General features: G+C 64.9%; 1 protein-coding gene across 1 annotated transcript; it reads right to left on the bottom strand.

Annotated features, from left to right (window-relative positions):
- Window positions 1-805: 805 nt before the first annotated feature.
- Window positions 806-17,991, bottom strand: COL1A1 (collagen type I alpha 1 chain). The gene is made up of 51 exons (XM_054000090.1): window positions 17,838-17,991; window positions 16,013-16,207; window positions 15,839-15,873; window positions 15,705-15,740; window positions 15,147-15,239; window positions 14,999-15,067; window positions 14,121-14,165; window positions 13,839-13,892; window positions 13,584-13,637; window positions 13,408-13,461; window positions 13,243-13,296; window positions 13,084-13,137; window positions 12,942-12,986; window positions 12,639-12,692; window positions 12,477-12,521; window positions 12,255-12,308; window positions 11,881-11,979; window positions 11,749-11,793; window positions 11,571-11,669; window positions 11,284-11,337; window positions 11,084-11,191; window positions 10,763-10,816; window positions 10,477-10,575; window positions 10,234-10,287; window positions 10,055-10,153; window positions 9,893-9,946; window positions 9,340-9,393; window positions 9,182-9,235; window positions 9,022-9,075; window positions 8,748-8,792; window positions 8,557-8,655; window positions 8,301-8,408; window positions 7,874-7,981; window positions 7,720-7,773; window positions 7,553-7,606; window positions 7,344-7,451; window positions 7,192-7,245; window positions 6,797-6,850; window positions 6,440-6,601; window positions 6,228-6,335; window positions 6,025-6,132; window positions 5,825-5,878; window positions 5,621-5,728; window positions 5,294-5,347; window positions 5,066-5,173; window positions 4,900-4,953; window positions 4,631-4,738; window positions 4,262-4,544; window positions 3,066-3,256; window positions 2,732-2,974; window positions 806-2,659 (listed from the first exon to the last, which is right to left on the bottom strand). Exons 1-51 carry the CDS (start codon window positions 17,917-17,919, stop codon window positions 2,513-2,515), a joined length of 4,362 nt encoding a protein of 1,453 aa, XP_053856065.1. The 5' UTR covers window positions 17,920-17,991; the 3' UTR covers window positions 806-2,512.
- Window positions 17,992-22,274: the final 4,283 nt, after the last annotated feature.

Here is a 22,274-nt window from a genome sequence, read left to right as displayed (position 1 = left end):
CGGCCGGCACCCCCAGGACCCCTCCCCGCCCCCGGGGGTGCCCCCGGCCCAGCCCCGCGGAAGAAAGAGGCTCTTTGAGAGCCCCCCCGGCCGGGGCGGCGCCAGCTGGGGGAGAGGGAAGCGCGGGGGCCCCGCAGAACAAGGGCAGCCATTGATGGAGCGGGACAGCGCCGGCGCTGCTGGCCCCGGGGCTGGGGGGTCCCCGCGTGCCCCCCGCCATGGGGAGGGGGCACAGACAGGGCACAGCCCCCCCCTCCCCATCCCCGACACCCGCGGGCGGTCACCAGTGAGGGGCGCGGAGTGGGGGGCTCGTCGTGGGGCACCCCCACACCGGGCCAGCCCCTCACCCCTCTGCCCCAATTTTGGGGCGTGTCTTTGTGCCCCCCCCTCCCCAGCTCTCCCTTTCGGGGGTCGCTCTGAGCTGAGCCCCCCCCCCCCCCCCAGTTTCCCCAGCCTGGCAGCGGCTGCCCCCCAGCCCTTCCTCCACTCCAACCCCCCTCCCCATTTGGGGGCACAGACCCCCCCCAGACCCCTCCCATTGGGGGTTCCCAGCGGCTCTGCGCCCCCAGCCCATCCCAGCCCCCTCCCCTTCCTTCCTCCCCCCCTCATCCCGGGATGGGGGGGCTGGGACAGGAGGAGGAGGAGGAGGAGGAGGAGGAGGACGGGCAGGGAGAGCAGCACAGAAGTCGCCGGGAGCAGAACGGGATCGGCCAGGATGAGAGCGGGATCAGGGACGAGGAATTCCCAACATCGCCCAGCCAGGACCCCCCCGAGCCCCCCGAGAGCGGCGCAGAGCAGCCCGAGGTTGGTTGGATCATTTCACATGCCTTTATTTCAGCAGTCAGGAAAAATTAAAAAAAAAAAAAAAATATATCCATTTAGAAAAAAAAAAAAAAAAAAAAAAAAAAAAGAATAGAAAAGAAGAAAACCCCCAAACCACTTTAAAATTATTAATTACTTAATTAATTAATTAATTATTATAATACATTATACAAACTAGGTACAAAACCGGGGGAAAGCCGGAGCATCCGCCGGGAGCTGGGCCCGGCAAAGGGAGTGGGTTCGTGGCCCTCCGTGCCCGGGGAGGATGCGGGGATGGAGGGAGGGAGAAAAAGCTGCTGGAAGATGAGAGCGGAGCTGAAGTTCCACCTGCTCGACCTGGAAAATCGATTTATTCCTTTTCCCCTTGGGATTTGATGCCTCTCGCTTTGCGGGATTTGCTCGTGGGGTGGTGGAGCTGGGGGTAGTGGGGGGGGGGGGAATAGCACCTTTGGAAAATTCCCGAGCGGGGAGCTGAGCAGCAAAAAAAAAAAAAAAAAAAGAAGAAAAAAGGAGGGAAATAAACCGTAAAATAGAGGGGGATTAGAACAGACCAAGCTGAGACCTCTTTGGAGGTTGTAGCACCAGGCGGTCCCGGGGTTGGGTGTTCCGGGGCCAAAATTAAAGAGAATATTTAAAAATAATAATTAAAAAAACCCAAAACAACAACAAAAAACCCAGGATAAAAATCCTGAGGGAAAGAAAACCTCCAAAGGAAAATCAAAATAAGAGAACAACAGAGCAACCAAAGAGAAAAAAGGGGGGGAACATGATGGGGGGGGGAAATTAGCACCTTTGCTCTGAACCTGGCAGGAAAGTCCCGGCACGGCTGAAAAGCTCCAAACGAAGCTAAAAAAAAACCAAAAAGAACCCCAAAATTCAGACTCAAAAAGACGATGAAACACCCCGAGAGTGGTGAGGTAGCCATCCGGACAGGGGCGTCAGCGCAGGGCCGGAGCTGCTCCGCGGCTTGGGAGTGAATTGGTTTTGCTGCCTGAATGAAAATAAAATGAACAACAAACAGCGAACAGAACAACAACAACGACAACAAAAAAAAATCATGATAAAAAATAACCAGAACAAAAGGAAATCGAGAGAACTCAAAATCAGCATTATCCAAATAAAAAATAAGGGGGAGAGGGGAGGGAAAGAGGGAGAACAAGGGAGAAAAAGCAAATTATAGCCAGGAGTTCGAGATCTTCCTCGCAGCAAAAATTGAAATTCTAATGAGATGCAAGAAGCGAAGGGGCTGGTGGGGAGGGGGCCTGGGGGTCCCGGGGGGCTCGGGGACCCTCTGGGGAGCTGAGCTTTGCCATCTCTGGGGCTGAGGAATGAGGGGGGGCAAGCAAGCGAACCCACTTCCTGGTGATTTTGTTTGAAAAAGTCATTTATTTGGTTTGTTTTTAATATTTTTCGGGGGGGTTGAATGCGGTTTTGGTTTTTTTTTTTGTTTTGGGAGGGTTTTTGAGGTTTTTTCCTCTTACGGCAACGCAACCGGAGTTGTTTTAGAGACGCTGGATAGAAACCGACACAAATTCAAGTCCATGTGAAATTTTCTCCTTTTTTTTTTTTTTTTTTTTTTGTTTTTTTTTTTTGGCTGGTTTTTTTTTGGTGTTTTTTTTTTTTTTATTATTATTATTAATTTTTTTATCATTATTATTACTCTCTCCTGTCACGCGTGGGGCATCCGGGGTTACAAGAAGCAGACGGGGCCGATGTCGATGCCGAATTCCTGGTCCGGAGCGCCGACGTCCATAGGAGCCAAATCGATGATGGGCAGGCGCGAGGTCTTCGTCGTCTTGTACTCGATGACTGTCTTGCCCCAGGCGCCCGTGTGACTCTGCGGGGACACCACGGTCACCCCCCCGTCCCCAACGGGGGTCCCCCGCTCCCACCGCGCCCCGGCACGCACCGTGCAGCCGTCCTCGGTGACGCCGTAGGTGAAGCGGCTGTTGCCCTCGGCGCGGATCTCGATCTCGTTGGCGCCCTGCAGCAGCAGGGCCTTCTTCAGGTTGCCGCTGGCCTGGTCCATGTAGGCCACGCTGTTCTTGCAGTGGTAGGTGACGTTCTGGGCGGCCTCGGTGGCCATGAGGCGCAGGAAGGTCAGCTGGATGGCAACGTCGGCCGGGTCGGAGCCCTCGCCGCCGTACTCGAACTGCGCCAGGGGACGTCGGTCACATCACCGCTCCGGCCGCCCCCCGTCCCCTCGCCCCCCACCCCCTCCACTGGTGGCCCCCCGCGCCCACCTGGAAGCCGTCGCTCATGGTCTCGCCGAACCAGACGTGTTTCTTCTCCTTGGGGTTCTTGCTGAGGTACCAGTTCTTGCGGGCGATGGACGCCTGCGTCGGGTACACGCACGTCTCGCCCGTCTCCATGTTGCAGAAGACCTTGATGGCGTCCAGGTTGCAGCCTTGGTTGGGGTCGATCCAGTACTCGCCTGAGGGGACAGGGACAGGGTCAGGAGAGGGGGAAGGAGGTTGGAGGGGAGGGACAGCCAGGAGGGAAAAGGGGAGGGACAGCCAGGGGCGTGGAAGGGAGGATCAGCCTGCAGGGATGGAGGATGAAGGTGAGGAACAGCCTCAGGGGATGGAGAGTGGAGCTGAGGAGCAGCCAGAGGGATGGGACAGGTGAGGAACAGCCAGAGGGATGGAACAGGTGAGGAGAAGCCAGAGGGATGGAACAGGTGAGGAGAAGCCCCAGGGGATGGAACAGGTGAGGAGAAGCCAGAGGGATGGAACAGGTGAGGAGCAGCCAGAGGGATGGAACAGGTGAGGAGCAGCCCCAGGGGATGGAACAGGTGAGGAGAAGCCAGAGGGATGGAACAGGTGAGGAGAAGCCAGAGGGATGGAACAGGTGAGGAGAAGCCAGAGGGATGGAACAGGTGAGGAGCAGCCAGAGGGATGGGACAGGTGAGGAGAAGCCCCAGGGGATGGAACAGGTGAGGAGCAGCCCCAGGGGATGGAGGAAAGGAGAATCCAGGACGGAACAGGTGAGGAAGAGCCAGGAGGGATGAAGGATGAGGGTGAGGAACAGCCCCAGGGGTTGGAGAATGGAGCTGAGGAGCAGAGGATGGAGGGATGAGTGAGGGCCAGGGACTGGGAGATGAAGGCTGGGACAAGTTGAGGGTGAGGGGAGGAAGGAGGAAGGCGAGGAGCAGCCGTGGGAGATGAGGAGGGAGGTGAGGAAGGCAAAGGAGGGAGATGGAGGTGGAGCGTGGAGCAGGAAAAGAGGAAGAAGAAGGGGAGCAAACAGGAGAGGGACGGGAGGGAGGGACGGGAGGGGGATGGAGGATGGAGGGGAAGGCAGACAGGAGAGACAGGACAGACGAGGGGCGGTGCGGATGCACCGGGAGGTGGAAGAAGGACAGAGGTGAGGAGCAGCAGAGGGGACAGAGACGGGGTGACAGCCGCGAGGGGCCGGCGGGGACCGGGGGGACACCGACCGCTCTTCCAGTCGCCGTGGCACATCTTCAGGTCGCGGCAGGTGCGGGCGGGGTTCTTGCGGGTGCCCTCGGGGCTGCGGATGTTCTCGATCTGCTGGCTCAGGCTCTTGAGGGTGGTGTCCACCTCCAGGTCGCGGTCGCGCATCACGTTGGCGTCATCGGCCCGGTAGTAGCGGCCGCCGTCGTGCGCCTTCTCCTGGGGCGGCTGGGGCAGGAAGCTGAAGTCGAAGCCGCCGCTCGGAGGGCCGGGAGGACCGGGGGGCCCGGGGGGGCCGGGGGGACCCTGCGTGGGGAGAGGAGGAGGATGGTGACGGAGGAGCGGGCGCTGAAGGCGGGCGGCTCTGGGAGGGCGGAAGGGTCGGCACGTACGACGGGACCGACGTCGCCGGTGCGGCCGCGGGGGCCGGGGGGGCCGATGGGGCCGGGCAGCCCGTTCAGACCGTCCTTGCCAGCAGCACCAGCGGAGCCGGGAGGACCCTGCGGGACGGGAGAAAAGCGTGAGCGCGGCCGTGCGGCCCCGGCAGAGCCTCCAGCCCCGAGTCAGGACCCCGCGGGGATCCCGCTGGCGGTGGGGGCCCCCCGCCCCCCCTGCGGTGCCACGGCCGTGGCCGGATGTCGCAGCTCGTCCCGGGACTCACTCGGGGACCGGCGGGGCCAGAAGCACCAGAAGGACCTTGTTCACCAGGAGAGCCCTGTGACAGTCGAGGAGGAAGAAGAGGCGACATCAGAGGTGACATCAGCAGCTCGCGCTGCCTCCTGGACGGGCGGCAGCGCCCGGGGCCACCGTCACCCCGCGGGACTTACGGGAGGACCGGGTGGGCCCTGGAGACCGGAGAAGCCTCTGTGACCCTTCATGCCTCTGTCACCCTGTTCACCGGTTTCACCTTTGTCACCACGGGGACCTTGGGGACCCTGCAGCAGGAGGAGGAGGAGGAGGAGGAAGATGAGTTGAGCGGCATCCTGGCCGGTCACTGTCCCCACGCCTGTGGGGACACAGAGGCACCGAGGAGGACAGAGCAGAACGTCACTTACAGCAGGACCACGAGCACCAGCAGGACCAGGGGGGCCAGCGGGACCTTGGGGACCCTGGGACAGGAGAGAAGGGGACAGGTTAGAGCATCCTGCACCTCCTGCTGCTGCTGGCTTGGGGCAGAACCACCCTGAGGCGCTCAGGGACCCCCGAGCGGGGTGGTGGCACCTCTGAGGTCGCCCTTTGCAGGGTGGTGGCACCTCTGGCTTCCTGGGGAAGCTCCTTCCAGCAGCAGGAGCTGAGCCCGGGGCCAGGCCCCAGAACCGGGCCCTTCCCGGTGTCCCCGGGCCGGGGGGTGCAAGGGGGGCTCTGGGCAGAGCATCACTTACGGTCTCACCACGATCTCCGTTCTTGCCAGCAGGGCCGACGGGGCCGGGGGCACCGGGGGCACCGGGAGCACCAGGGGGGCCGGCGGGGCCGGTCTCACCACGATCGCCCTGTGAGGAGGAGGAGGAGGAGGAGGAAGAAAAGAGGTCAGTGCGGGCCAGCACAACCCCATCACCCCTCCTGCACCCCCCTCAGAGCCCACTCACCTTGGGACCAGCAGCACCGTCACGGCCGGGGGCACCTTCAGCACCGGGAGCGCCCTACGGGGAGCAGAGACCCTCGTTAGGGGTGGGGGGGGGGGTCACGGGGGGTCTCACAGCCCCCCACGGGCAGTGCCCATCAGTGCCCTGAGTCCTCAGCACAGGGGGTCCGTGCTCCGCAGCGCCGATGGTGGCCACGGGCTCACCTCGCGTCCGGCTTCTCCGGGGGGTCCGGCCAGGCCGGGGGGGCCCATGGGGCCGGGGGGGCCGCGCTCGCCGGGGGAGCCGGAGGGACCTTGTTTGCCGGGTTCACCCTGCGGGGGGACACAACGGGGGCTCAGACACCGTGGGACAGCCACCCCGGGGGGGTGACAGAGCCTTCGGTTGCCGGGAGCCCCCCGGTACTCACGGAGGGGCCGGGCAGCCCAGGGAAGCCTCGCTCGCCTCTCTGGCCGGGGAGACCAACGACACCGCGCTGGCCGGCGATACCTTGGGGTCCGGGCGTGCCGGGAGCGCCCTGCGGGGACAAACGGCACCTCAGGGCGGGGCAGCGGCGGGCGCCACGCTCGCCTCGGAGGGGACAGCGAGAGGCGGTGACGAGCAGAGGGGTCCGGGACTCACGATGGGGCCGTCAGCGCCGGGGGCTCCTTTCTCGCCGGGGGGGCCGGGGGGACCGGCGGGTCCCGGCTCTCCGGGGCGGCCAGCGGGGCCGGTCTCACCGCGGGGTCCTTTGCCACCTTCCTTCCCGCTGGGGCCGGGCGGGCCGGGGAGGCCGATGTTGCCCTGCGCGGGGTGGGGGGGGGGAAGCGATGCCGTCAGGCCGGGACCCCTCCCGCTGCCAGCTGAAGGGCGGCCAGGGGTGTCCCGGTGCCAGGTGGGACAGGGCGGCCACGCTCAGCACCTGGACGGTGCCCAGCGCCTCCTGTCCCGTGTCCCCAGCACCAGCCCCCCCACATCTCCCCCCCCAGGGGTACTCACAGAGGGGCCGGGGGGTCCAACTCTTCCAGCAGCACCAGGGAAACCAGTAGCACCCTGCGAGGGAGGAGAGCTGCGTCAGTGGGGTTGGATCCGAAGGTCCAGGGGACAATCGGAGTCGCCGCAGGGAACCCCGGGGCTGGTGGTCAGGAGGAAAGCGCCCACCTGGGGGGCTGATTTGGGGGGTGTAAAGGCAACCCCCGTTTTCCCTCTGCCCTATGCCCTGCTGGGATGAGGCCACCCCACTCCATCCCCAGACGGTTTTGGGGGCGCAGGGCCGGAGGTGCCCCACGGTGTGGGGGGAGCAGAGGCAGAGTTAAAGCACCTCGGGGTTGTTCCCGCCCAGGGGCGCCCCCAGACTCCCCCAGGCGCCCCTTCCCCACAAGACCGGTACTTACAGGGGGTCCAGCGCTGCCACGAGCACCTTTGGGACCGGGAGCACCAACAGCACCCTGGGCAGGAGGAAGAGGAGGAAGAGGAGGAGGAGAGGGGTGAGCTGCGGTGTGGCGCTGCAAGCCCGGGCAGCGGGGGGGCTGAGGGGGGCACTTACAGCAGGTCCAGGAGCACCAGTGGGGCCAGCAGGGCCGGGGGGACCGGCGTCACCCTTGGCTCCAGCATCCCCAGTTTCACCTTTAGCACCAGGCTGGCCGTCAGCGCCCTGCGGGACACGGGGCCGGCGTGAGCCCGGGGGGCTCAGAGCCGCCCTGGGGGGCGGGAGCGGACCCCCGGGTGTGGGGGGGGCCAGCCCGTCGCACTTACGGGGGGGCCAGCAAATCCAGCAGGACCGGGAGGGCCGGGCTCGCCGCGGTCACCCTGGAGAAGAGAGATGGGAGGGAACGGCGTGAGACAAGCAGGGGACGGCCACCACGGCCACCAAGGAGTGGCCACCCATGGCAGGGCCATCACCGAGGGTGGGGGACACTTACGGGAGCACCACGGGCGCCAGTGGGACCAGCAGGACCGGGGGGACCGGCTTCACCCTGGAAAAGGGGAGGAAATCAGGAAAAAAAGGGATCAGGGCTGTGGCGAGGAGGTGGCGGTGACTGCCTGGACACGTCTGTCCCTGCCGGATGTCCCCACCTTGTCACCAGGAGCACCAGCAGGGCCGGGGGGGCCGATGGGACCGGTCAGGCCTCGGAGACCGTCCTTGCCAGGAGCGCCATCAGCACCTTTGGGACCGGGGTCACCCTGAGGGAGGGACACAAGGGTGGGTTACAGGGACAGGTCCCTTGGGGGGTGCACCGAGACATCTGTGGTTCTTCATCCTCCCTGGGACGGGCTGGGACCATCCTCCTCCTCCTCCTCCTCACAAGAGCTGGGCTCTCAGCAAGGGATTGTCCCCAAGGGATGGGGACAGAGGTGACACAGAGCATCCCCTGCCCGCCGGCCTCAGCTTGGGGCACACCCAGCCCCGAGGGGGTGCTGAGGGGGCACAAGGATGATGGCAAGTAGGCTACCAAAGGGGACAGCAGGGTTCTGGGGACACGAGGGGCGTGGGGACACGTACTCTGTCACCCTTGGCGCCTGGCAGGCCGGCAGCACCACGCTCTCCGGGCATACCCTGCAGACCGGGGGGGCCCTGGTTCCCGGGGGCTCCGGGAGCACCAGCATCGCCCTGGCAAAGAGGGAAAGCAGGGATTAGTGAGATCCCGGCACAGCAAATCCACCCCAGCCTCAGGGGGTGAGGCCAAACCCAGCCACGCTCACGGCTGTGCCCCACAAGCTGGGCACGGTCCCCCTCCCATGCCCAGCCTGGCACCTACCTTAGCACCATCGTTACCGGGAGCACCGTTAGCACCACGAGGACCTTGGGGACCGGGGGGACCTTGGACACCGCGTTCTCCAGGGAATCCTCTCTCACCCTGGGGAGGGGAGGCAGCACAGGGCCTGTCAGGCACTGTGGGGCAATTTGGGGTGCCCAGAATTGAGGGGAGATGGGGGGGGTTCAGCTTACCCTGGCACCGGCGGGACCGGGGGCTCCGGCGTCTCCGGGGACACCCTGAGCAGGAGGGAGAGGGTGACAAGTCAGAGGGGAACGGGTGGCACTGGGGAAGGGCAGAGGGGACCCCGGGGTGCCCCCAGGGGTCCCTCATTCCCTGGGCAGGGCTGGGATTCCCACTGCTCCCCCACCTGGGGGTGCTCTGGGGGGACCCCAGCAGCAGCCCCCGCTGTGACCAGGAGAGGGGTGACGGGGAGGGGACAGGAGGGTCCCCAGTGCCCACACTCACCTGCTCACCGGGCTTGCCAGCCTCGCCAGGGGGGCCAGCGGGGCCGGGCAGACCCTGGGGAGGAAGAAGAGGAGCCGTGAGCCACCACGGAGGGGACAAGGGCAATGTCACCCACGCTCCGGGTGCTTTGTCCCCTGCCGGGGAAGGGGACACTCCTCACCTGGAAGCCAGGAGCACCAGCGGGACCTTGTTCACCTCTTTCTCCAGCGGGACCCTGGGGGACACAGGACAGGCATGGAGGGGGGCAGGTGGCTCCCGAGACCCTTGTCCGGTGGCCGGGCGTGGCCGTGGGTGGCCGCGGGCCGGGGGGATACTCACGGTGGGGCCGGGCGGACCTTGGGCACCGGTTTCACCATCTTTGCCAGCAGGGCCCTGGGGAGGAGGGAGAGGAGGGTGCTCAGAGCAGCCCCCGCAGGGCTCTGTGCCCCCCCCCCCACCCCGAGCTGGGCGTGGGCCTGGACACGGCCACGGGATCCTTCGAAGGCCGGGAGACACCGCGGCGAGCTGCCCGCGGCCACGTCACCGCCGCTGTCCCCGCTCCAGCTCCGCCGGTAGCCACCGGGACGGGATCCCAAACACCTCATCCCGCTGCGGCCTCGGGCCGGGAGCCTTCCCTGGCTGCCTCGGCCCCCTGACCCTGCGTTCGCACCCCATTCGCACCCCATTGACACTCCATTCGCACCCCATTCCCACCCCATTCGCACCCATCGCGGTGGCCCTCCCCGCCACCCCACGCTGGGGTGATGCTCCCTATCACCCTCCCTGTCACCCTCCCGGTCACCCCACAGCACGGTGACCCTCTTTGTCACCTCACACCGGGGTCCCTTGTCATCCCCCGCCCAGGGCTGTCTGTGCCCCACCCCACACTCACCACGGCGCCGGGGGGACCGGGAGCTCCTCTCTCGCCAGGTTTGCCGGGTTCGCCCTAAAACCAGAGCGGGATGAGCCCGTGACGCAGCGGGGACGCGGGACAGGTCCCGGGCGCGTCCCTCGGGGAGCAGGGTGCGGCAGCGGCCCCGGGGGTGGCACTCACCGCAGCACCTTTGGGACCGGGGAATCCCATCACGCCGGCCTGGCCTCTGGCTCCGGGGGGGCCGGGGGGGCCGGGCCGCCCGTCTTGACCAGCGGGACCCTGTCGGGGGGAGCCAGCGCCTCGTTAGCCGGGCCCGTGGCGAGCCAGGGGAGGAGGGGACATCAGCGGGGACAACTTACAGGGGGGCCGGTCTTGCCGTCGGGACCGGGGCTCCCGGGGCTTCCAGTCAGACCCTGCGAGGCAGCGGGAGGGGGGGTCAGGAGCTCAGCACTTCCAGGGGATGCTCCAGAGAACGGGAGCGTCCTGGAAAGCGGCTCCTCCGCCGGCACACGACAGCCCCGTGGCCGTGCTGATGCGGCTCCGTGTCACCGCGTCACCGTGTCACCGCGTCACCGTGTCACCGTGTCACCGCGCCCGCTCACCTTGGCACCGGGGAGTCCGGGTTCCCCGGGGCGTCCAGCTTCACCAGGAGATCCTTTGGGGCCAACGGGGCCGGGGGAGCCGCGCTCGCCGGGGGGACCCTGGGAAGGGGGGACAGGGGTGACCCAGCTGCAGGACAGCACCGGGGGACGGGCACAGAGCCGTGTCCCCGCGGGTGGCAGCCACTCGGCGCCGCTGTGGCCACTGAGTGGGCACAGGTGACAGCGGCCAGAGTCCCCAGCGCCCCGCTGACGCGACTTTCTCCCGCAGACGGACGCGGGCACCCACCTTGGGACCGGCGATGCCATCGGCGCCAGGGAAACCGCGGCTGCCAGGAGCACCCTGAGGGGGACACGGCAGGGTCAGTGTGGGGACACGGGGGGACCTCGGGGCTGCAGGGGAGGCGTGTGCCAGAGCGGGACATGGCCACCAGTGGGAGCAGCCTGAAGGGGCCGGGGATGTCGCCACGGGGTCCCCAAACACGCAGGAGGTTCAGCCGCTGGACATGGGGGGATGGGGGGGAGGGCGGGGATGGGGACAGGGACAGGGACATGGCAGGGGTGGGGACAGGGACATGGCGAGGGTGGGGACAGGGACGCTGCTACTCACACGTTCGCCAGCGGGGCCGGGCAGCCCGGCGGGGCCGGGCTCACCACGGGCTCCTCTCTTGCCTTCTTCTCCAGCGGGGCCGGGGGGGCCTTGGACACCAGCGGGACCCTGGGGAAGGAGCAGCAGGGATGAGGACCCCCGGGAGGGGCCGGAGCCAGCAGGGGCCGCGCCCCCAGGGACACGTCGCGGGGGTCACTCACGGGTTCGCCTTTGGCACCGGTGTCACCCTTGTTGCCTGGAGCACCGGGCTCACCCTGGAGGGGAGAGAAGAGAGAAAAGGTTCAACGGCGGATTGAGGAGCAGAGGGACCCCCGAGTCACGCCCGATGAGCTCTCAGAGGGACCAGGGCGCGGCATCTGCCACCCCCTGCACCACCCTGCCCTGGCAGGGCTGCAGGGACCGTGGGACACCTCGGGAGGCACCTCCAGGCGGGAGGAAAGGCTCCCAGGCCGGGAAGAGGCAGCTGGAGGAGCCCGGGGGTACTCACGGTGTTCCCCTTGGGGCCGGGGGCGCCGCTGGGACCCTGGGGTCCGGAGGGACCGCGGGCACCGGGGAAGCCGGGAGCGCCAGCGATGCCAGGAGCGCCCTGCAAGAGGCACAGGAGGCCGTGAGGAAGAGGCACAGCCCTTCCTGCCGCGGCCGGGGGGGACGCGAGGGACACTCACGGTCGCGCCCTTGGCACCGGGTTGGCCGTCAGCACCGGGGTTGCCCTGCGGAGAGAAGGAGGAAGAGGAGGGTCACGGCGGGGCTGGCAGGACGCGAGGCCAAAGGACAGGGAGCCTTCGGATGTCACTTACAGCAGGACCGGCAGCGCCAGCAGGGCCGGGGGGACCGGGCTCACCGCGAGCACCTTGGGGACCTTCGCTGCCACGAGCTCCCTGGGGACCTGTCTCACCCTGGGGAGGAAGAGGAGGAGGAGGAAGAGCCGTGAGCGCCGGGGCTGCCCTGACCCCCGCAGGGCTGGTTCCACCTGCGGCTCCTCCCCGTGGTGGCACAGCCGGGACAGGCGTCCAGGACACGCTGGGGACGTCCCCACGAGTGCCACCGTCCCAGGCAGTGCCAGCCTGGGTTCTCCGGCCTCGGGGACCCCTTCCCCACCCAGCGCTCCCCCAGCCCGCGCTCCCAGTGCCCCCCAGCCCCTCCCAGCCCCGCAGAGCCAGGCAGGCCCTACCTTAGCACCAGCGGCACCGGGGAAGCCGGGGGGACCAGCGGGACCAGTTGGACCCTAAATGGGACAGAGGGCACGGCTCAGAGCGGGGATCCCGGCCCGCAGCTGGCACGGGGGGATCCCCAGGCAGCAGAGCCCCCCTGGCTACCAGCCAGGGCTCCCCATGGGGGCAGCCGGGATGGGATCTCCCTCCCCAGGAGGGTGCAGGGGGTCGGGGGTACTCACGGGGGGACCGGCAGCGCCGGGAGCACCGTCATTGCCACGAGCGCCCTGCGGGAGAGGGGACAGCGTGAGTGACGCCCACGGGTGGCACAGGTGACCCCCACGGGTGGCACAGTCCCCCGTGCCCGGGCAGGGATCTCAGCCCCGCCCATCCCAAATACTCACAGCGGGGCCAGATGGGCCGGGACGGCCTCTCTCACCAGGAAGACCACGAGGACCCTGGGGAGGGGACAGGACACGTTTAGGACACATTTGGGTCACCTGGATGGACACTTCCCCCTTTCTGAGCCTCCTCCCATCCCTGTGCCCCCCACTGCTGCCCACGGTGACGTTCCCAAGGGGTTCAACCCCTCCCACCCCATTCCCTGGCGGATCCCTGAGGAGGAGCTGGGTCCCCTCCGGGTGTCACCCCCCATCCTTGTCCCCTCTTGCCCAGAACCCCCCCGCACCCCCGGGTCCAGCACTCACCATCTGCCCAGGAGCTCCGTTCTCTCCGGGGCTGCCGGGCTCTCCCTAAGGAGGAAGGACACCATGAGGGACCTGCTCTGCAGGGAGGAGGGGACAGCGGTGACATTGCTGGGGCAGCGGTGGCACTGCCACCACTCCTCACCTTGGGGCCAGCAGGTCCAGGCTCACCCTTGGCACCATCCAGACCACTGAAACCCTGGGGGCAGGAGAGAGAAGGGGTGGGGGGGTCAGGAGGGGGCCCTGGGGGAGGTCAGGGGTCCCTCGTCCCCCGAGTGTCACCAGCACGGGAGGGGGGACTCACTCTGTGTCCCTTCATGCCTGGCAGGCCGGCGGTTCCGGGGAGACCTCGAGCGCCCTGGGGGAAACGGGAGGTGGTGACGGGGGCGCTGGGGGGGCTGTCCCCACACCAGAGTGCCCTGTCCCCGAGGGGGGGGGACAGCTGGGGGTGTCCCCTCGTGTGTCTTACCTGGGGGCCGGGGGGACCCCGCTCTCCGGGGCGGCCAGGCTTGCCAGCTTCACCCTGAGGACAAGGACACGGCCTTGGTGGCATGTCCCCACGCCAGGCGGCTCCTGCTCGCCTTGGGGGGCTGGCAGGGCCACCAGGCCCCAAAGTTGGGGGGACCCCACGGGCGGGCCACTTACGTCATCTCCGTTCTTGCCAGGGGGGCCAGCGGGACCTCGGGGGCCCATGGGACCCTAGGAGAGAGGGAGGGCAGGGGTGAGGGTGTTGAGGTGACAGCTGCCCCCTGTCACCCTGCCACCCGCCCCGGGCAGTGCCAGGCCCTGGCAGCCCCACTGCCGTGGATCCCAGAGCAGGGACAGTGTGGCCACAGCCAGGGCTGGGAGCAGCAGCAGTGTCCCCAAACCCAGGGGACATCGGCAGGCGACAGCACTCACAGAAGCACCAGGCTCTCCAGGTTCACCAGGGGGACCTTGGAAACCTTGAGGACCCTGTGGAGAAAAAATAAAGCGTAAAAAAATGGGTCAGAAAATGAGGAGCTTGGGCCTGGATCCCCCCGTGGCAGTGGCGGTGTCCCCCCGTGTGGTGGCACGAGGACTTTGTCCCCACGTGCTTCTGTAGCTGTCAGGAAGGGTGTGACACCCTCTGACCTGTCCCCCCACCACCCAGAGGGGCTGTTTGTCCCCAAACCCAAACAGACAGGAAGAGGTGACACTCACGGGAGCACCGGGAGGGCCGGGGAGACCACGGGGACCAGCTGGGCCCTGGGGAGAGCAGAAAGTGTCATCAGTGGGTGCCTTGTCACCCTGTCCCTGTCCCCACCACCCTCCCCCTGCTGTCCTCACCTCCACCCCATCACTGTCCCAAAGCCAGCCCCTCCCTGTCCCCCACTCGCTGTCCCCATTGCCACCCCACCCGCTCCATTCCTTGTCCCCAACACCAACCATTGCCTGTCCCCACTGCCACCCCATCCCTGCCCCTATTGCCATGCCCCCATCGCCCCATGTTATTGTCCCCATTGCCTGTCCCCACTGCCACCCCAACACCGTGTCCCCATCTCTGTTCCCACCTCCACCCATTCCTTGTCCCCATTGTCACCCCATCCCTGTCCCCATCACCAACCTGTCCCCGACTCTGTCCCTGCCCCAGTCCCTGCGCATTCCCTGTCTCTGTTGTCACCCCATCCCTGTCCCCATCCCCAACACCCCTGCCACGTCCTGGTGCTCAGTGACGTCACCGGCACAGGGACCACTCCTGTCCTGTCCCCTCGCCCAGCTTCCCCCTGTGCCCCTGGTGTCCCCCTGAGCCCCTGGTGTCCCCCTGTGCCCCTGGTGTCCCCCTGTGCCCCCCATGCCCCCTATGCCCCTGGTGTCCCTCTGTGCCCCCCATGCCCCCTGTGACCCCCATGCCCCCTGTACCCCCGGTGTCCCCCTGTGCCCCTGGTGTCCCCCTGTGCCCCCCATGCCCTCTGTGCCCACCGTGCCCCCTGTGTCCCTGGTGTCCCTCTGTGCCCCCCATGCCCCCTGTGCCCCCCATGCCCCCTGTGCCCCTGGTGTCCCCCAGTACCCCTGGTGTCCCCCCGTGCCCCCGGGCTCACCATGGGCCCGGGCACGGCCATGCCTCCGGCCTTCTCGTCGTAGCCGTAGGACATCTGGGGAGCGAAGTTCTGCGGGGAGGGAGAGCGGGGGGTGAGCGGGGCAGGGACCCCCGGGGGGCTGCGCCACCAGGGACCCCCCCACACTCACTCCGCCGAGGCCTGGGGGGCCGGGAGGGCCTGGGGGTCCCGGGAGTCCGGGCTGTCCGGGGATTCCATCTCTGCCGGGGGGGCCGGGGAGTCCCTGGGGAGAGAAGAGAGGGGTGAGGCCCTGTGGGATTGGGGTGACCCCAGCGGGATTGGGATGTCCCCAGTGGGATTGGGGTGACCCCAGCTGGGGATTGGGGTGAGCCCCAGTTGGGGATTGGGGTGAGCCCCAGTTGAGGATTGGGGTGACCCCAGCAGGATTGGGGTGACCCCAGCAGGATTGGGGTGTCCCCCAGCGGGATTGGGGTGACCCCTGTTGGATTGGGGTGAACCCCAGTTGGGGATTGGGATGAGCCCCAGTTGGGGATTGGGGTGAGCCCCAGTTGGGGATTGGGGTGACCCCAGCGGGATTGGGGTGACCCCAGTGGGACTGGGGTGAGCTCCAGCAGGATTGGGATGAGCCCAGTGGGATTGGGGTGTCCCCCTGTGGGATTGGGGTGGGCCCCAGCAGGATGGGGGTCTCTGCAGAGCAGGGGGCTCTGAGGGGGGGGGGCGCACCCACCCTGTCTCCTTTGGGGCCGGTGTCTCCTTTAGGACCCTGTGGAGCAGAGACAGAACAGGTTAGAAAAGGGGGGGGCTCCAAAAACGGGGGGCGGGGTTGAAATTAGCGGGGGCTGCGTTTTGGGGGGCCCTTACCTCTACTCCAGCACTTTCTGGGTAGGCAGGGGAGGCTGTGGGGGGATAAAAAGGGGGTTCAGAGCAGCGCAGCATCACCCACCCCACACCCAGGCACCCCGGGGGAGGGGGGCGCGGAGCCCGCCGGTCCCCGCGAGGGGGGGGTGGGACCCCTCCGAGGGGATGTCGCGGTACCGTCGGTGTCGGGACAGATGGGGCAGCACTCTCCGAAGGGGATCTCGGCGTTGGGGCAGTCGGAGGTGTCCTCGCAGATCACCTCGTCGCACAGGATGTTGCCGCTGTCGCAGACGCAGATCTGGCACGGTTCTGGTTTCCACACGTCCTTGTCGTTGTACGTGAGCCCATCCTGGATGCAGCTCCCGGTTTGGACTGGGACGGGGCGGGCGGCAGCGTCAGGAGGGGCGGACCGGAGCCCGGCGGGCTCCCCCCCCCCCTCCCCTCACCCCCTCCCCGCTCCCGCAGCGCTTCTCCCTTTCCTTCATCTGGTTCTCATCAGCGCAGCGCGGTGACACGGGAAAAAAAAAACCAAAAAAACTCCACAATAAACTCTTCCCACACCGGCTGGAATTTAAACAAAAAATCCCCGCAGCCGCTCGCTCGGGCCGGCCGGGGCCAACTCAAACACCCCCCCGAGGCAAGGGGGGGGTCCCCGGAATCCGTGGGGGACGCGACAGCCGCGGGCTGGCGGGGAAGGACGGGATGGGACGGGACGGGCGGGCCCCGGAGTCTGGGCTGAAATTGGATCCAGGGATGGGGCTGGATCGGGCCAGATGGGAGCGGGAACGGGACGCCAGAGAGCGGAGGCGGGCGGGGGCTGCGTGGGGAGGGAGGGGAGGGCAGGGCGAGCGGCCAGGCCCGGCGGTGGCCCCACGGTGGGGAAGGGTCCTGGCGTGGGGAAGGGGAGAGAGGGGCTGAGCCAGCTCATGGAAACACTCCCCTCGCCCCTCCAAAAAATAAAAAGGCAAAAGAAGTAAAAAAAAAAAAAAGGGGGGTAAAAAAAAGGGCAAAGAAAAAAAAAAAAAAGGGAGGAAAAAAAAGAAAAAATGTGTTTAAAAAAGGCAAATGGAAAATGCAAAATTCTTCTGGGAAAAAGGAAAAAAAAAAGGGGCAGAATGGGAATGGGAAAGGCAAAATGCAGAATGGGAAACGCAGGACGGAGAATGGGGAATGGGAAATGGAGAAGGGGAAATGCGGGATGGGCATTGTCAGTGCAAAATGCATAATAATAATAATAATAATAGTAATAATAAATGACAATAATAATTGAAAAGGCATTTAAGAAAAACACCCCAAAAATCCCCCAAAAAAGGACAAAATTGGGCAAAAAGCGATGGGCTCCGGGCCCGTGGTCCCCCCGTGTCCCCCTGGCGCAGGTGGCAGCGGGGCACGGGGGCCGTGGCGTGGCATGGGGGGGTGACCCCAGCCGTGCCCCCGGCCCGCGCCGCTGGCAGCCCCCGCTCCCCCGGCTGCCGAAACATTTTGCTTATGAATCATCCGAGACTTTTCTAATTCTTTCCTGATGGCTTTCGCAGATCCCGGGGCTGGGCCCCCCCTCTCCCTCCTCTCCCCCCTCTTCTCTCTCCCGCGCTCTTTCCCCCCTTTCCTTTCCCTTCCCGGCCTCCTCCTCCTCCTCCCCTTCGTCCCGGCTCCCTCCTTCCCCGCCGGCTCCTCTCCACCCTTCCTTCCCTCCCCGCTCTTGGCAGGGCGCCCCGACTCCTCACCCCCACAGCCCCCTAAACCCCTTTTCCCCTAACCCCAAATCCCCTCAGTCCTATTCTCTTCTGGGTTTTTTTTTTTTTTGTTTTTTTTTTTTGCAATTTTCCCCTCATTTCCCTACTTTGCCCCTAATTCCCCTCTCCGCTCCGCACGCCCACCCCGAGTTCCTCCTTGCCCACCCCGGGGCAGCCGGGCCGGGCGTCGCCGGTGCCGCGGGAGCCGATCCCACCCCACAGCCGCGTCCCGCCGGGGTGAGCAGCATCACCCAGCGCCCACTACTCACTGTCTTCCTCTCCTTGCCCGCGGGCGAGTAGGACAGTCGCTGCTATCAACAGCAGTGACCGAGAATCCACAAAGCTGAACATGTCTAAATATTAGACATGTAGACTCTTTGGGGTCTCTTTTGTTCTTAGCTTGGGGTCATACGGGGCCGATCCAACCCTGGAGCTCCAAATCCAGACCCCAGCAGAAACTTCCTACTGCCCTTTGCCCACTTCTCCGCCGGCCCTTTTATACGATGCGCCGCCGCGGAGAGGTGGGACCCGGCGCGAGCAGCGGATTTTGGACGGCCCCCTCGGCCAATCAGAGGCACCCAGCGAGTCGGGGGGCACCCCCTGACCCCCCCACCCACCCCCCCCCCACCCGGGCCGTGTGGCCGTGCACACGCAAACACGGCCGGGCACACGCACACACGGGCCGGGCACACGCGTGTGCTCCGCAGCGGGGCCGGGGGCCGGGCCGGCTGGGATTGGGGTCAGGGGGGTTTTGGGGTGCGGGTTTTTGCGGGGGTTGTGATTTTTTGGGGGGGGGTTCTGCACACTCGGAGGTGTCTGTGGGGCTGGGTGGGTGGGGGCGGGCGATGTGGCACGTGGCGCTTCGGGGACCCCGGTGCCACGCGACGCCGGGAGCTGCACCAGGGCCCTGCCACCCCCCCCCCCAAAAAACAGCCATGCCGCAGCTGGGGCACCCCAAAACCCACCCACGGCTCCCATCGGGGACCCCCCCAGCGGGACCAAACCCTGGCACGGTGCAAGGCCACCAATCTCCAGAGCATCCCTTGGACGGTCCCCAAGAGCATCCCCTGAGGGACCCCAAGCCCGAAGCCCCTCCAAGAACCACAGGCACCCCAAAGCCCTCCCCCAAACCCGCTCACTTTGTGTTTTTAGCCCTTTCTTTCCCTCTTTTCCCTTCCTTCCCCTCGCTCCTCTCGCTCCCCGCGCTCCCCCCCTGGCACGGCTCCACGGCCGTTTCCACATTTGAAGGAGCCACGTTGGTTGGAAAAAGCAAAAGCTCCTGGACAATGATCCACAACCTACCGTGCAATTTGGGGAGGGTGTAATTACACGCCAAAAAAATCCCCGCCCGTCCCGGGGCCGGGAGCTCGGCAGCGGAGCGGGAGGGACACGGCCAATGTGGCACCCGGGGGAGGGGGAGCTCCCGCTGCTGCTCGGGGGATTTTTGGGGAATGCGGTGGGAAATGGGGCCGGGGGCGAGGGAAAAGGTGGGTTCAGCCCTGGCGCCCCCCACGCTGCGCTGGGGGGCTGTGGGCTCGTGGGATACTGGGAGCGCTGGGAGCGCTGGGAGCGCTCTGTTTGTCCCCAGTGTCACTGTGCCGAGAGCTTGAGGGCTCAGTGGAACACTGGGATCACTGGGAATACTGGGAATACTGGGAACACTGGGCTCACTCCTCCCGCTACGCTGAGGGTTTGAAATCCCGTTGGAATGCTGGGAATACTGGGAGAACTGGGAGCACCGGGCTCGGCCTTCACACCTTGTCCCCCCCCACCAGGGAACGGAGGGCTTGGAGATCCACTGGATTACTGGGAATACTGGGAGAACTGGGCGAGCGGGGCGTGTTTAACCTCTGTCCACCCCGCCGCTGGGACTGAAGGCTCATCGGAGTACTGGGAATACTGGGAGCGCTGGGAGAGCTCCGCTTGTCCCTCCTGCCACCGCGCCAGGGTTTGCAGCGCGATTGGAATTCCGGGAATTCTGGGAGAGCTGGACTCAGCCCGCAGCCTGCCCTCCCAGCACCCACGAGAATGGGAGCACTGGGAATACTGGGAGTACTGGGAGCACTGGGAGCACTGGGAATACTGGGAATACTGGGAGCACTGGGAATACTGGGAATACTGGGGGCACTGGGAATACTGAGAGCAGTGGGAATACTGGGAGTACTGGGAGCACTGGGAGCACTGGGAATACTGGGAATATAGGGAGCGCTGGGAACACTGGGAGTACTGGGAGCACTGGGAATACTGGGAATACTGGGGGCACTGGGAATACTGAGAGCAGTGGGAATACTGGGAATACTGGGAACACTGGGAATACTGGGAATATAGGGAGCACTGGGAGCACTGGGAGTACTGGGAGCAATGGGAATACTGGGAGCACTGGGAATATGGGGAACACTAGGACCACTGGGAGTACTGGGAGCACTGGGAATACCGGGAATACTGGGAGCAATGGGAATACTGGGAATATTGGGAATACTAAGAGCACTGGGAATACTGGGAATATAGGGAGCACTGGGAATACTGGGAATATAGGGAGCACTGGGAGCACTGGGAGAAATGGGAGTACTGGGAGCACTGGGAGCACTGGGAATGTGGGGAACACTAGGACCACTGGGAGTACTGGGAGCACTGGGAATACCGGGAATACTGGGAATACTGGGAGCAATGGGAATCCTGGGAATACTGGGAGCACTGGGAATACTGAGAGCACTGGGAGCACTGGGAATACCGGGAGCACCGCAGAGCGGCCCCACGTCAAAGCAGGAGCTCCCACGAGGATGTTCCTTGACTTTCCTTCAGAAAAACCCCAAATCCGTGCAGTTTCACAGTGAAATAACGGGGGGGGGGGGGGGGGGACACACACGACACGTCACCCCCTCCCCTTTGTGCCACCGGGAGGGTTTTTTTTTTCCCTGCCATTAAATTTAATTATTAAATAAAACACACACTGGAGGAGGGGCGGGGTGGGGGTCACTCGTGTGCCCAGGTGTGTCCCAGCCCTGTCCCCAGCCCTGTCCCCAGCCCTGTCCCCATATCCAGCCCCATATCCAGCCTCACATCCCTTCTCCAGCCCCACATCCATTCTCCAACCCCATATCCATTCTCAAACCCCATATCCAGCCTCATATCCATTCTCCAGCCCCATATTCATTCTCCAACCCCATATCCAGCCCCATATCTCTTCTCCAGCCTCATATCCCTTCTCCAGCCCCATATCCAGGCCCATATCCATTCTCCAGCCCCATATCCATTCTCCAGCCCCATATCCATTCTCAAACCCCATATCCAGCCCCATATCCATTCTCCAGCCCCATACCCCTTCTCCAACCCCATATCCCTTCTCCAGCCCCATATCCAGCCCCATATCCATTCTCCAGCCCCATATCCAACCCCATATCCCTTCTCCAGTCCCATATCCATTCTCCAACCCCATATCCAGCCCCGGATCCCTTCTCCAGCCCCGGATCCCTTCTCCAGCCCCGGATCCCTTCTCCAGCCCTGGATCCATGCATCCAAGACACGTTGCAAGCGAAGCCTCCTCCAATCCTGCCCCGGCGACTCGAAAAGCCCTGGCCGGGCTCCAGGCTGAAGATGTGTCTTTAATTTTTGCAGCATGACAGAAAAGAAAAGAATGTCATCGGCTTGGGTGTTTTTTTTCTTCCCTTTTTTTTTTTTTTTTTATGTATATATGGAGAGGGAGGGGAATAAAAAAAGAAAAAAAAAGGTGGGGGGGGAAGGACGGGATGATGCCACCTCATCAACCCCCGGCCGCCCGCCCCAGGAATGCGGGACAAGGGGTTGGGGGCTGGGAAAAGGGAAGAATTCCCACTCTGAATAAGAAAAAAAAAAAATATATATATATATAAAGAAGAAGAATATGAAAAAAAGAGGCTGGAAAAGTCATTAGGATCCTCGGAAGCAGAATGGGAGATGCCGAGCGCAGGCCTGGGCTCCTGCAGGATTTTGGGTGCACCCACCTGGGACCCTCCTGCTCTCTGGGGGTGTTTGGGGATGGGGGTGTCACACTCAGCCCCCCCTCAACTTTTGGGGCAATCCCAGAGCCTTTCCCGCGTGTTCCAGACTGGTTTTTACTGGTGCAAACCGAGCGTGTGGCCACAGGGGTCAGAATGGAGACAGACACCCCAAAAAGAAGAGAATCACCCCAAAAACTTGGGGGCCACCCCAAAAATTGGAGGATCCTCCCAGAAAACTCAGTGATCGTGCCAAAAAGCTGGGGGATGCAAAAAAAATTGCAGGGGGTTCCCCAAAGGTTTATGGGCGCCCCAAAAATTCGGCGGCTGCCCCAAAAATCCTCCGGGCCGGGGGTTGCCCCGAGGGTGGGGGGCGAGGATGAAGGGGGGCAGCCCCCCACCCCTTTTTGGGAGGGAAGCGCCCAAAAAGGGGGTGCGGGGGGTTCGGGGGGAGGGCGGGGGTTTGTTTGCCGAGGAGCTGGAGCAGACAGCGGCATCTGGAGCCGGTTAGCTCCCCCCGGCATCCCAGACACATGGATCGGATTAATTCCCTTCTCCCTCTCTTCCCCCGCCTTCCCTCGGCAGCCCCGGGAGCCGCTCCCGGGTCCCCCTCCTCATCGCCCCCTCCCCATCCCGCACGCACAGGACCCCCCCCCCCCTCCCCGGGCCGTGTGTCCCCCCCCCCCCACCCTTGGTGGCCGTCGCGGTGAGGGCGAGGTGTCACCAGGTGGT

This window comes from Vidua macroura, chromosome 27 (assembly GCF_024509145.1).
Source record: "Vidua macroura isolate BioBank_ID:100142 chromosome 27, ASM2450914v1, whole genome shotgun sequence".
Taxonomy (NCBI): domain Eukaryota; kingdom Metazoa; phylum Chordata; class Aves; order Passeriformes; family Viduidae; genus Vidua; species Vidua macroura.
The sequence above is the reverse complement of the archived record's forward strand: the minus strand, read 5'-3'. Positions and strand labels throughout refer to the sequence as shown.

Bases quoted from the DNA above. Each gene is read 5' to 3' on its own strand.
- COL1A1 (XM_054000090.1), bottom strand. From the start codon at position 17,919: ATGTTCAGCTTTGTGGATTCTCGGTCACTGCTGTTGATAGCAGCGACT. The intron at 14,166-14,998 runs GTGAGCCCGGGG...TGCTCTCCCCAG, and splicing joins TGGCCGTGCCCGGGCCCATG to GGCCCAGCTGGTCCCCGTGG. The intron at 7,246-7,343 runs GTAAGTGCCCCC...CCTCCTGCCCAG, and splicing joins CTGGTGCTCCTGGACCTGCT to GGTGCTGTTGGTGCTCCCGG.